The following is a 15,499-nucleotide window of genomic DNA, read 5'->3' on the forward strand; positions in this document are numbered from 1 at the left end:
AGTCTAATTACATGAAATAGAAGTTGGGGTTCTGATTTTTTACTCTGCTTATCCATTTGTAGTGTCATTGTAACTACTGTATTGTAAATGATGGAAAATAATTGCATATGTTAAAAAATAGTGTTATATTCTAAAAAAAAATTAAAAAATAAAGTAAAAAGAAAAGAAAGTAAGGGGATGGAGAAATATCTTCCATGTGACTAGACAACAAAAGAAAGCTGGAGTAACCATACGTATATCAGACAAGCTGGACTTTAATGTAAAGGCAGTAACACAAGATGAAGAAAAACATTATATAATAATTACAGGGTCTATCCATCAGGAAGACTTAACAATTACAAACATCCATGCACCGAATTCTGGAGCATGCAAATACATAAAACAACTAATCAAAAACAGAAGAACTCTTATTGATTAGAATGTACTAATTGCAGGGGACTTTAATAATCCACTTACAACAATGTATAAGTCAACCAGACAAAAATTCACAAAAGAAACAATGGACCTGAGTGGCACACTGGAGCAGAGGGAATTAATAGATATATTTAGAACTCTGGACCCTGAAGCAAGGGAATTCACTTCCTTCTTCAGTGCACATGGCACATTCTCCATTATTGATTACATGCTGGGTCATAAAACAGCCCTCCATAAATGCAAAAGAATTAAGATCATACCCTGCACACTTTCAGATCACAATGGTATGAAACTCGAAATCAACCATAGGAAGAAGTCTGGAAAACCTCCAAAAATGTGGAGGTAAAATTACCCTACTAAAGAATGATTGGGCAAACCAGGCAATTAGAGAGGAAATTAAGAAAATATATGGAAACAAGTGAAAATGAAAATACAATAATCCAAACTCTCTGAGATGCAGCAAAGGCAGTCCTAGGAAGGAAAGTTTATTGCAATCCAGGTTTATTTCAACAAACTAGAAAAAGCGCAACTCAAAACCTAACAAAGCACCTAAGGAAACTAGAAAGAGAGCAGCAAGAGAACCTCAAATCCAGCAAAAGAAAAGACATAATAAAGATCAGGGAAGAATTAAATGAGATAGAAGCCACAAAAACAATTGGACAAATCAATGAAACAAAGAGTTCGTTTTTTGAAAAAATAAACAAAATTGATAAACCTCTAACTAGGCTCCACAGACAGAAAAGATAGAACATTCAAATACACAAAATCATGAAGAAAAATGGATCCATTACAACAGATCCCTCAGAAATACAAGCAACCATCAGAGATTACTATGAAAAATTATATGCCAACAAACTGGCAATCTAGAAGAAATGGACCAATTCCTAAACACACATGCACTACCAAAATTCAAACGGGAAGAGATAGAAAATCCATAACTAGTAAAGAAATCGAGTCAGTTATCAAAAATCTCCCAAAGAATAAAAGCCCAGGGCCAACTGGATTCCCAGGGTAATTCTATCAGACATTTAAAGCAGAGTTAACACCGATCCTGCTCAAGTTATTCCAAATATTAGAAATGGAAGGAAGACTTCCGGATTCATTCTATGAAGCATGTATCACTTTGATTCCTTAGCCAGACAGAGACCCAACAAAAAAAGAGAACTACAGGCCAATATCCTTAATGAGTATGGATGCAAAAATACGCAAAAAGATACTAGTAAATCGAATTCAACAGCATATAAAAAGAATTATCCATTATGATCAAGTGGGATTTATTTCTGGGTTACAGGGCTGGTTCAATATTTGCAAATCCATCAAAGTGATACATCACATTAACAAAAGAAAAGAAAAAAAACCATATGATCCTGTCGATAGATGCAGAAAAAGCATTTGACAAAATACAACATCTCTTCTTAATAAAAACCCTGGAGAAGGAACTTACTTAAACATAAAAGCCATTTATGAGAAGCCCACAGCCAATGTTATCCCCAATGGGGAAAAACTGAGAACTTTCTCCCTGAAATCAGGGACACGACAGGGATGTCCCCTCCCACCACAGTTGTTTAACATAGTGTTGGAAGTCCTAGCATCAGCAATCAGACAACGAAAAGAAATAAAACGCATCAGATTCTGCAAAGAAGAAGTCAAACCCTCACTTTTCGCCAATGACATGATACTCTACATGGAAAATCCAATTGACTCCACCAGAACCCTTCTGAGACTGATCAATGAATTCAGTAAAGTTGCAGGGTACAAAATCAATGTACAGAAACCAGTTGCATTCTTATACATCAAAAATGAAGCAACAGAAAGAGAAATCAAGAAACGAATCCCATTCATGAATGCACAAAAAATCATACAATACCTAAAATAAACCTAACCAAAGATGTAAAATACCTCTATGCTGAAAACTAGAGAAGACTTATGAAGGAAATTGAAGAAGACACAAAGAAATGGAAAAACATTCCATGCTCATGGATCAGAAGAATAAACATTGTTAAAATGTCATTATTACCCAAAGCAATTTACACATTCAATGCAATCCCCATCAAAATTGCACCAGCATTTTTCTCAAAGCTAGAACAAACTATCTTAAAATTTGTATGGAACCACAAAAAACCCCAAATAGCCAAAGTAATATTGAAGAAGAAAACCAAAACGGGAGGCATCACAATGCCAGACTTTAGCCTCTACTACAAAGCTGTCATCATCAAGACAGTATGGTTTTGGCATAAAAACATACACATGGACCAATGCAATACAATAGAGAGTTCAGAACTGGACCCACAAGTGTATGGCCAATTAATCCTTGACAAAGCAGGAAAGAGTATCCAATGGGAAAAAGATAGTCTCTTCAACAGGTGGTGTTGGGAGAGCTGAACAGAAACATATAGAAGAATGAAATTAGACCACTTTCCTACACCATTAAAAAAATAAACTCAAAATGGATAAAGGACCTGAATGTGAGGCAGGAAACCATCAAAACCCTAGAGGTGAAAGCAAGGAATAGCCTCCTTGACCTCAATTGCAGCAATTTCCTCCTCGACACATCCCCAAAGGCAAGGGACTCAAGAACCAAAATAAACTACTGGGACCTCATCAAGATAAAAAGCTTTTGCACTGCAAAGGAAACAATAAAAAAAAAAAACTAACGGGCAACCGACAGAATGGGAAAGGATAGTGGCAAATGGCATATCAGATAAAGGGCTAGTATCCAAAATATACAAAGAACTCACTAAACTCCATACCCGAAAAATGAATAATATAGGGAAGAAATGGGCAGAAGACTTGAACAGACACTTTGGGCAGAAGACCTGAACAGACACTTCTCCAAAGAGGACATCCACATGGCCAACAGGCACATGAAATGATACTCAGCATCACTCATCATCAGGGAAACACAAATCAAAACCACACTGAGATATCACCTCACACCAGTCAGAGTGGCTAAAATGAACACATCACTACACTGTTGGTGGGAATATATACTGGTGCAGCCGCTCTGGAAAACAGTGTGGAGCCTCCTCAAAATCTATCATCAGAACTCCCCTATGACATAGCAATAGCACTGCTAGGAATTTATCCGAGGAATACAGAAGTGCCGATGCCGAGGAGCACATGTACCCCAATGTTCATACCGGCACTTTCTATAATAGCCAAATCATGAAAAGAGCCTAAATGTCCATCACCTAATGAATGGATCAAGAAGAAGTGGTATATATATATACAATGGAGTACTAGAGTGTATATATATATATATATATATATATATATATATATATATACACAATGAGAAAGAATGAAATATGGTCATTTGTAGCAAAGTGGATGGACCTTGAGAGTGTCATGCTAAGTGAAATACGTTATGCAGAGAAGGACAGATACCATATGGTTACATTCATAAGTCTAACAGGAAAACCTAACAGAGGACCATAGGGAGGGGAAAGTGGAAAGAGAGTTGGGGAGAGAGAGGGGAATGAATCATGATAGACTATTGAATACTGAAAACGAACCTAGGGTTGAAGGGGGAGGGCGAGGGGAGAAGAGGGTGATGGTCATGGAGGGGGCACTTGTGGGGAGAAGCACTGGGTGTTATATGGAAACCAATTTGACAATAAACTATTATTTAAAAAAAAAAAAAGCTGTACTATTGGTTCCAGAATGGGCCCTGGGCTCACTCAAGAGGACTTTGGAGACAGAAAGTAGGACCGCCCTCTTCGTCTAGAAGGAAGGGGATAAACATATTCAAAGTAGAGTTTTCCCTGGGTTAAGCAGAATGCGTGTGGGGGGGTGGGGTGGGTGGGTGTGTATGGGTGAGAGAGAGAGAGAGAGAGAGAAACCTTTTTTAAAACATACTTTCTTCCATTTTCCATTGTTACTCCCAAAATGTTTAGTAAAATGCCCTTTCAAAATGTCATCTTGTCTCATGACATCAAGGCAGTGTTGGGAAAAGGGCTCTTATCCTTATTCAGATTAGAGATATGGAAGGATAGAGTTAGAGAATGTGGAGCCATAGTTCTTGGGGGAAAAGTAGCATATTGAAGGAACTGAGACTTGTCCATTCAGCCTTTATCTCCTATAGATTCCTCCCCCTAAACTCTTCTGCTCAAACTCAAAACCAGTATTTTTCAAGTGAAGGAGGAGGACCAACAACATCAGTTTCACCAGAGTTGCTTTTTAAACATAGAGATGCCTGTGGTTTATCCCAGAGTGAGAATTCACAACTTTGGAGAAATGGAGAGAATTAGAATCTGTATATCTAACAAGTTTCTCCAGGGACTCTAGTGCACATTTAAGTTTGTGAATCACTGAGTTGGAGGGAGATGTGTCTTGCTTTAATGAATGCAGTCAGGCCTTTCTATGGGGGTGGTAACAACCAAATTAGAAGCCAACAGCATAGGGGTAGAGAGAGATTCAGGGAAGGGAAGATAAGATGAGTGAGGAAGGAAGAGATAGAGAATGAAGGAATATGAAGATGAAAGATGAGCACTAGACAGACAAGTAGACAGAGAAAGAGAGAAACTGATATAGGGACTGAGAAGCTCCAAGGCAGCTGTTTCGCCCATTGAACAGAATATAGGAGGCCACTCCAGCTGCTCTTTCCAACATCTTGGAACTGCCACAGGTAGAGCTCAGCTGAGTTGTTGGTTCTTCAAGAAAATGCCCTCAACGCCACCCTGGGTGCCCCCACAAAAACTATCATAGCTTGGCCTACCTCACAAATGTCCTTGAGGTGCTTGATGTAATGACGTTCGGTGCTCATGATCTCATTGATGACATTGGCTCGCATCTGGTCCCGGTTCTGTAGTGGCCGGCCCAGACAGAGGCAGTCTGAGTTGGGGTCCAGGTGCCCATTCTGCACATCACTGGGCCCTTCCTCTACCCCATCCTCCTGGTTCACCCAGAGCTGTGGAAGCAGGCAGAAGAAGAATAGTGTAGTTTCCTTCTTTGAAAAGTTTCCAGTCAAGTATTCGTGAAGTAAACTAAATTCTTCAAGTATTCAGAGAACATTCAACCAGAGGCTCCTGTAAAATGAATGCCAAGTTCAGCTCTATGGTGACTTGTGGGCCCTGTCCATGAGTTTAATCCTCTCTAGGCCTCTGATGACCTATCTGTAAAATGGAGGATGCAGAAGGATAGAACTTTGAAGAAGGATAAGTCATCTCTGAGAGGATTCTTGTCTAAGGTTTTAGAGAAGAAAAGAGTTATGAAACACACAACTCATTCGTGCTTGAGCATAGCTAGGCAGCACAGCTGGATAAAAACTAAAGACTAACCTCTACATGTTGGACCTCTGCCACAGCTGGATCAAACACAACACCTATGATAGTGGAGATCAAAGTTGGATACTGGAGTGGGCATTTCAAAAACAGGACTTACAGTGTTGACTTTCATCAAAAGATGGCAAATAATAATTAAAATCTGACTATAACATGCCTTGGGTATATAAAGTCTTGACATCTTCAAACTTAGAGTGGAGATGACAGAATGTCCCTGCTGTTGATTGAGCACTTACTATACAGCAACTACTATGCTAAAGCTTTCAATGAACTGTATTACTCAGTCCTGCTAGGCATGTACCATTATTACCTCTATTTAACAGAAGAGGAGACAGAGGCTCAAAAAAGTTAAGGAATGTGTCCCAAGTCATACAGTTAGGAAAGCAGAAGAGGGGACAGGAAGAAAGTGATCTGATTTCAGAGTATGTGCTCTTAACCACTGTGCTAGCATCTTTACACCTCTGGGTCTAAGGAAAACAGAAAAGGAATAGGGAAGGGATTGGGCCAAGGTGAGATGAGAATTATCAGAATCATAATAAATTAGTTACAATTGGTATGCATTGAAACTATCCATTCCAACACATGAAGACAAAAGGATGCAAACACACCCCCCCACACACACACACCCTCCTTTGGGGAGGCTGAGTGAGATATTTCTGGATCTAAAATGACAGCTTGAATTAGGGAGATGGCTCATTTCATCCCAGTCGTAGAAAGGAGGGAAGTCAGGGTGTCAGGGAAAAAAGGAAGGGTGGGACCCTAGGAATACTGGTAATATTTGCCAGGGGAATTAACCAAAGAGCTTGTTAGCTGTCTCAACAGCTTTAATCAACAATCTACATTTCTCCTCCATAAACCCTACCCAGCTTTTCCCACTTTCTTGCCTTAAGAAGCTGAGATGAATCAATTTAGATGCATTATTACTTCTGCCACCAGTAAGGCCCTATTGGTGAGTGGCCTTAGGAGGAAAGGCTTTGGGATGGAGCTACAGGAACAGTAGTTACTTCTCAACTCTGTATTCTCCCCTCTCTTTTGGCCTCACAGAGGATGGGGAGCATGGTTACCACTAAGCAATCCTAGAGATGTCACAAGCATATAATCTACTCATTTGCCAAAGGGCCAAAATAGGGCTGACTACTTTTTTTTAAATTTTTTAATGTTTTATTTATTTTTGATACAGAGGGAGACAGAGCATGAGAGGGAGAGGGTCAGAGAGAGAAGGAGACACAGAACCAGAAGCAGGCTCCAGGCTCTGAGCTAGCTGTCAGCACAGAGCCCAACGTGGGGCTCAAACCCACGAATGTGAGATTTGACCTGAGCTGAAGTCGGAGGCTTAACTGACTGAGCCACCCAGGCACCCCAGGGCTGACTTCTTTTAATGCACTTTCCATACACAGCCACATGTGCAGAAATGTATCTCTATTCAGAACTTATCATCTTCTACAAATGTTCTACTGGAAATCCCTTTCCAGCTTCCACAGGTCAAATCTGTGTCTTCAATGTGATACTATCTGCCCTTTAATACAATAAATAGGCAATGATGAAGGATGATTAGTCAAGGAGGAGATCTGTTAAAAAAAAGTGATTCGAAGGCATTGAATCAAGCACATCATATACATGATGTCATCTCTTTGAAACAATAAAAGCTTCATCCCATAATAATTCATTAGCTTTTCCCAGCTTCCCACAAAGCAAGCTAAGCATTGCTATAAAAAGTGTACCATCGGATTTTCTTTCCTGTTTTGTCAAAGATTAGTTGACCATATAGTTGTGGGTCAATTTCTGGGTTTTCTGTTTTGTTTCATTGGTCTATGTCTGTTTTTGTGCCAGTACCACACTATCTTGATGACTACAGCTTTGTAATATAGCTTGAAATCTAGAAATAAGACACCTCCAGTTTTTTTCTTTTCCCAGAATGATATTCCACCTCGCACCTGTCAGAATGGCTAAAATTAATAACAGAAGAAGCAACAGGTGTTAGTGAGGATGCACAGGGGAAATCTCTTACACTGTTGGTGGGAATGCAAACTGGTGCAGCCACTCTGGAGAACAGTATGGATGTTGCTCAAAAAACTAAAAATATAACTGCCTTAAAAAATAGAACTGCCTTAAGACCCAGCAATTGCACTATTGGTGTTTACCCAAAGAATACAAAAATACAAATTTGAAGGGTCACATGCACCACAATGTCTATAGCAGCATTATCAACAATAGCCTAACTATAGAGAGGGCCCAAATGTCCATCAACTGATGGGTGGATAAAGAAGGTGTGATATGTATATATATGTAATATTCTCATATATGTGTATATATATATATATATATGCTATATATAGAATATTACTCAGCCTTCAAAAAGAATGAAATTTGCCATTTGCAGTGACATGGATGGAACTAGAATGTATTATGCTAAGTGAAATAAGTCAGTAAGAGAAAGATTAAACACCATATGATTTCACTCAAGTGTGGAATTTAAGAAGCAAAACAGATATACATATGGGACGGAGGTGTGGGGAAAGAGGAGGGAGGGAAACAAACCACAAGAGACTCTTAATGATAGAGAACAAAGTGAGGATGGATGGGAGATGGGCTAGATGTGTGATGGGCATTAAGGAGGGCACTTGTTGTGATGAGCATTTGGTGTTGTATATAAGTGAATTCTATTCCTGAAACCAATATTGCACTGTATGTTAACAAACTAAAATTTAAATAAAAACAAAACAAAAAGGTTACCATAGGCAGGCCTTTAAGAGATTAAAGACTAAACAAATAAACTTTTATTTTCTTCTCAGGAATTTAGACAAGACCATTCTAAATTGGATTTTGGATGGCTGGAATTAGATGACTCTCTGGAACAGTTCCGGTGGGAAGGAACACAGGATATTTGCAGGAGTGGGGTGTGAACAGACAGTGTCTAAAGGCTGGCAGGTTGGAAGGCTTTCCTGGAAATCCTCTCAGAGTACTTGAAGACTATTTTCTTCAGGCTCCACCAGAAAATATGACTAATCAAGGCTGGGTTAATGCAATTCAATTTAACAAATAAATGTATTTTTGGACCTATTCTCTGCCTCACCACCAATTATGAGAGACATAAGGGTGAAAAAGAAAACTAAGTCCTCCCTCTTCTGCCCCTTTAGCTGTTCCAGGAAGTGCTTTCCAAATCAGAGAATATCTGGTCCTCATCTCTTTTGTTTTCCATTCCCACTGTCATGAACCCCATTTCCTACACGACTTCCCTGGGTTATCTTCCAGCTCAATCCCTCCCATATACCATTATCAGACCAATTTCTTTGACTATCACTTTGATTAGCTACTCTCACACTCCAAAATCCTCAATAGTTTCCCATTACCAGGTTCAAATCTCTCACCCTAGAATTCAAATATTACCATAACCCAGGTTCAATTTGAATTTCCATTCTTAGCCTCTCTACTATGTTCTTCAGGAATACAGGGCTTCTCCCAAATTGGACTACTTTCTGATCACAAATACTCCCAACTATGGTCTTTAACCCCACATTTGATCAGTTCATAACAGATTAATGAGACTTTCAACCATTTAAGTAACAATGAATCAACATAATAATTCTCTGATAAAGAAACCTAGGCCCATAGAGGAGAATGACTGTCAGGGAGTTACCAACTTACCCAGATCCACATTTTGCTATGCCTTTTCATTTTGTATGTAACTTATATTTTTACATAATTGATACAGGAATACATTAGCTTTGTAAAAAGTTAAAATAGAAAAAAAGAGAAGACTCAAATTATTAAAATCAGAAATAAAAGAGGAAATATTACTGCCAATTGAACACAATTTTTTTAAGAAAATGATTAAAGGAAACACTATGAACAACTGTATGCCAACAAATTAGATAGCCTGATGAAATAAATTCCTAGAATGATAAAAACTATAGAAAATGACTGAAGAAGAAATAGAAAATCTGAATAGGCCTATTATAAGCAAAGAGATTGAGTTAGTTATTAAAAATTTCTTACATGGGAAAAAATAAGGATGAGATGGCATTACTAGCGAGGTCTATAAAACATTTAAAGATTAACATCAATATTTCATAAACTTTCAAAAATGTAAATGCAGAAACTCAACAAAATACTTGCAGATCAAATCCAGTAATACACACACACACACACACACACACACACACACACACACACACTTTATCAATTGGGATTAATGCCAGGAATGCAAGGTTGGTTCAGCATATGAAACTCAGTCAATGTAATCACCATATTAATGGAGTAAAGATTTGAAAAAATACATAATCACCTATGGAGATTGGCCTATATGCAAAGGTCAAATGTATTTCTGAAAATGAAGTTAAAAAACAATTCCATTTTTTAATGTTTATTTTTGAGAGAGAGAAAGAGCACGAGCCGGGGAGGGCCAGAGAGAGACACACACACACACACACACACAGAATCCGAAGCAGGCTCCAGGTTCTGAGCTGTCTGCACAGAGCCTGATGCGGGGCTTGAACCCATGAACTGTGAGATCATGACCTGAGCCAAAGTGGGACCAACTGAGCTACCCAGGCGCCCCAAAACAATTCCATTTAAATTGTGTCAGAAAGAACAAAATCTTCTGAAATACATTTTACAAGAGAAGTGCAAGATTTATACACTAAACACTGCAAAACATTGTTGAAAGTAAGTAAAGAAGACCTAACTAAGTAAAAATATATCTCATGTTCATGGATTGGAAGATTTAATATTGTTAAGATGGTAATATTATGCAAGTTGATTCAGATTCAACACAATCCCTATGAAACCTCTCAGCTTGCTTCTTGGCAGAAATTGAAAGCCAATTCTAAATTTCATATGGAAATTCAAGAGACCCAGGAGAACCAAAACAATTTTGAAAAAGAAGAACAATGTTGGAAGACTCACACTTCCTGATTCTAAAACTTACCATAAGCCTTTAGTAAACAAGAGAGTGTGGTACTAGCACAAGAATAGATACAAAGATAATGAAATAGATGAGAGTACATAAATATACTTAGAGGAGCTTGGGTGGCTCACTTGGTTAAGCATCTGACTCTTGGTTTTGGCTCAGGTCATGATCTCATGGTTCATTAAGATTGAGCCCCATGTTAGGCTCTACACTGACAACACCAAGTCTGCTTGGGTTTCTCTCTCACCTTCGCTCTCTCTCTCTCTCTGCCCCTCCCCAACTTGTGGACACACTCTCTATAAAACAAATAAACTTAAAAAAAGAAATATATGAAGCATTTATGCTAAACTAATATTTTCAAAAGTGTCAAGACAATTCAAAAGGGGAGACTATAGTCTTTTCAACAAATTGTGCTGAGCAACTGTATATCCAAATGCAAACTAATAAACCTGGACCCATACCTCACACTAGGTGTAAAAATTAACTCAAAATTGATTAAAGACTTAAAGGTAAAAGCTAAAATTATAAAACATGTCAAACACAACAATGAAGCAAACTCTTGTGACCTTGGATTATGTAATAGTTTCTTACATATACACCTAAAACACAACCAACCAAAGGAAAAAAATAGACTTCATCCAAAATAAAAACTTTTGATTTGCAAATGATAGCATTAAGAAAGTAAAACAATGCGCAGAATGGAAGAAAATATTTGCATATACCATATATGATAAGGATCTAGTATCCAGAATGAATTGAATTCAACAATAAAAAGTCAAATAACCCAATTAAAAATGGGCAAATTATCTGAACATTTTTTCCAAAGAAGATATATAAATCGCCAATAAATATACACAAAGATGCTCAACATTATTAGCTATGAGGGAAATACAAATCAAAATAACAATGAGATATCACTTCATGCCCAACAGGATGACTATAATAAACAAAATGGATGATAACATGGGTTGATGAGAATATGGAGAAATTAGAACCCTAATACACTGTTGATAGAAGTGTAAATTTGTACAACTACTGTGTAAAACATTCTGGCAGTTTTTCAAAAATTTAAACATATAGTTTCCATATAATTCAATCTAGTAGTTCCACTCCTACGTATATACTTGAGTACTGAAAGCATATGTTCACACAAAAACTGGTATAGAGATGTTTGTAGCAGCATTACTCATAATTGTCAAAATGTGAAAATAATCCAAAAGATTAACTGATAAATAGATAAATCAAATGTGATATGTATATGAACACACACAAACACAAAATAGAATACTATTTAGCAATGAAAAGAAATAAAATACAATATGAATGAACCTCAAGAACAGCATGCTAAGTAAAGGAAGTGAGACACACAAATAACATATTATACATCATTTATATGAAATGCCCAAAATGGATAAATCCATAAAGATAGAAAAAATTAGTGGTTTCCAAGACTAGGGGAAGTGGGGGGATAGGGAGTGACTCCTAATGGTTGCAGGGTTACTTTTGGGGAGTGATGAAAATGTTCTAGAATAGAGTGATTATTGCACAATGAATATCCTGTTGACCCTTCAACAATGCAGGTGTTAGAGGCACCAACTTCCCACACAGTCAAAAATCTGTGTATAACTTTTGACTCCAAAACTTAACTATTAATAGCCTATTGTGGACCAAAATCTTTACCAATAACAGTTAATACATATTTTATATATGTATCAGATATTGTATTATAATTGAGCAAGAGAAAAAACGTTAAGAAAATCATAAGGAAAATATATTTATAGTACTGTACTATATAAAATAAATCCATGTATAAGTGGACCCACATTGTTTAAATCTGTATTAATGGTCACTTGTACTAAAATCCACTAAATTGTACCCTTTAAAATGGTAAAATTTTGGCACATGCAATATATCTCTACAAAAAAAAAGGTGGGTTTTAGGAAGGTGGGAGAGCAGCATGGAGACCCTCAGCCTGCCTCATCCCTGAAACGCAGCTAGATCAGCACCAAAAGATTTTACACACCTAGGGAATTGATCTGAGGACTAACCCAACTATCTGCATAGCTTGAGACACAGAACTTGGCAGGTACATGGTGTGGAGAAGTGAACTGGGGGAGAGAGAAGCTGTGGAGGGTAGGGAACTGTTTCTGCAGAGAGAGGATAGAAAAAGGGGGAGAGTGTGGTATATTGGGACAGAGCAGGAAAAACACTCCCCAAAAGTAGCTGGAGAGAAAGACAAAGGGTGAAAACACTCACAGGAGACTGAACAATAAATATGTTCCCTAAAAACACTGATAGGAAGAAAGGAGAGGGTTTCAATACCATTAGGATTTATAAACAGTGGCACACAGAGTCTGAATTTCTGGAGCTCAGTGTTTTGGTGAGTAAGTAGGGTGAATCCCCAGAAGCAGGCAGTAGAGTCTGACATGTCCATGTGCCACACAGGGAAAAGTAGTTCCCCTGCTTGGAGTGCATATGGCCTCCAAACAGGCAAATGTCCCAGGAGACCCCAGAGAGCAGCCACATTTGCTGGTATATGGTGAAACCTGTTGGCAACTGTGTGTTGTTATTTACATAATCTCTGAACCTCTATCACTGCACAATTGCACAAACAATTTCTGGGGCAAGCTGGCACCCAGCCATTGCTCAGTGAGACCCTACCCCAGAGAGTCACCATGGGTCTAAGCCACAGGGGTCTCTGAAGCGTGGAATTTTGAAATGTAACCTATCTGAGACAAAACCCTAAAGGGAGGTGTTGCCTGGCAGGCAGACAGATTGGACATGGACAGGATAGAGGCAGGGAGTTGATGGAGGTCTGAGACAAAGGAGGAGTGCTTGATTGGGGGATGATGAGAGCTCAAAGTTCCTGTTCCTGAGACCAGAGAGCTGGGTGAAGCCATTTCCACCTCTCCCAAGCACACATATGTGTGCCACACTGATCCACACCAGTCAGGTAAGCAGCACCACCTAGTGGAGCACAGAGACCTTACTCTAAGCCCCATCAAACTGTGCCCTCCAAGCACATCCCCTAGAATACCAGCACAAGTCCTTCAGCCTGTTTAGTATACAGACTACAAAGTGCCTCATAGTTTGAGTTCTAGGGGAAACTGGGTGTAACTTCATTTGGGCTTCATTCTGTTTGCTGGCTCCTTCCTTATTTCTTTTTTCTTTTCTCTTTTTTTTGTGTTTCTCTTCTGTCCTTGTTTAACTTTTTTCCCTTTCTTTTTCTTGGATACAGAAAAAAATTATTTTTATTTTCATTTTTAATTTAAAATTTTTAAAATCATTTTTCACTATATTATTTAAATTTTCATTTTATTTCATTTTATTCTATTACATAAAATTTTCTTAATTTTTAATTTTTTTCTTACCTTTATTTTTCTTTTCCTACTTTTCTTTCCCTTTTTTCCCTATCTTATCAGGCTCTTTAAACAAGCAGATTGAAATACACCCAGGATCTAGCTTCCTTTATTTGACTGTTTTACTTTTAAATTTTAAATTTTTATTTATTAATTTTTTCTTCCTCCAAAATAACAAAACAAAGGAACTTACCCCAAAGGAAAGAACAGGAAGAAATAACAGCCAGGAGGTTAACACAAATATAAGAAAGAGATCTAAAATATAATTAAAACCACGATAATAAGAATACTAGCTAGGGTTGAAAAAGTATAGAATCCCTTTCTGTGGAGATAAAAGAGGAAAAATCTTGTTGTGATGAAATTAAAAATGCTATAACCAAGATACAATCTCAACTGGCTGCCACAGTGGCAAGGATGAATGAAGCAAAGCACTACATCAGAGATATACAAGACAAAATTATGGAGAATAACAAAGCAGAAAAAAATATGGAAAGAAAGGCAAAGGCAAAGATCACAATACAAGACTCAGAGAACTTAGTGACTTATTAAAAAGGAGTAACATCCAAATAATAGGAGTCCCAGAAAATGAAGAGAGAGAAAAAGTGACAGAAGGTCACTTCTGAGCAAATTATAGCAGGAAACTTTCCTAATCCAGGGAAAAACAGAGCCATCAAAATCCAGGAAGCACAGAGAATTCCCATTAGATTCAACAAAAAACGACCATCACCGAGGCATATCGTAGTCAAATTCACAAAATACACAGAAAAGGAAAGAACTATGAAAGCATCAAGGGAAAAATAAAGTCCTTAACCTATAAGGTCAGACAGATCAGGTTCACAGCAGACCTATCCACAGAATCTTGGCAGGCCAGAAAGGAGTGGCAGGATATATTCAACGTGCCGAATAAGAGAAATATGCAACCGAGATTTTTTTTTTACCCAGGAAGGCTGTCATTCAAAATAAAGAAGAGATAAAGAGATGCCCAGAAAATCAGAAACTAAAAGAGTTTGTGACCACTAAACCTGACTTGCAAGAAATTTTAAGGGGGAGCCTTTGAGTGGAGAAAAGACAAAACAAACTCTAAATGCAACAAAGACTACAAAGGACATCACCAGGACATCACCAGAAACTCGAACTCTACAGGGTGATTCATGGTATGAGATTTGTAGTTTTCAGTACTTACTCTAAATGTCAATGGGAGAAATGCTCCAAATGACATAGGCTATCACACTGAATAAAAGAGCAATATTCATCTATATACTGCTTATAAGAGACTCATTTTAAACCTAAAACACTTGCAGTTTGAAAGAAAGGGGAGAGAAAACCATCTATCGAGCTTATGGTCATATAAAAAAAGGTGTAGTAGCCATACTTATATCAGACAAACTAGATTTTAACTTTTTTAATGTTTATTTATGAGAGACACAGAGCATGAACCTGGGAGGGACAGGGAGCAAGAGGGAGACACAGAATCAAAAGTAGGCTCCAGACTCTAAGCTGTCAGCACAGAGCCTGATGTGGGGCTTGAACTCACA

General features: G+C 37.9%; 1 protein-coding gene across 6 annotated transcripts in view; it reads right to left on the bottom strand.

Annotated features, from left to right (window-relative positions):
• The window catches only part of ARHGEF9 (Cdc42 guanine nucleotide exchange factor 9), a 189,713-nt gene that overhangs the window by 84,833 nt on the left and 89,381 nt on the right, over positions 1-15,499 (bottom strand). For 5 of the 6 annotated variants that reach the window (XM_029930716.1, XM_029930720.1, XM_029930718.1 and 2 more), the window contains one exon: positions 5,132-5,323. The exons of the other annotated variant lie outside the window; for it this stretch is intronic. In XM_029930716.1, the coding sequence (XP_029786576.1) occupies positions 5,132-5,323 (192 nt within the window). The remainder of the gene's footprint in view (positions 1-5,131; positions 5,324-15,499) is intronic. 6 annotated transcript variants of the gene reach the window in all.

The sequence above is a fragment of the Suricata suricatta genome, chromosome X, assembly GCF_006229205.1.
Source record: "Suricata suricatta isolate VVHF042 chromosome X, meerkat_22Aug2017_6uvM2_HiC, whole genome shotgun sequence".
NCBI lineage: Eukaryota > Metazoa > Chordata > Mammalia > Carnivora > Herpestidae > Suricata > Suricata suricatta.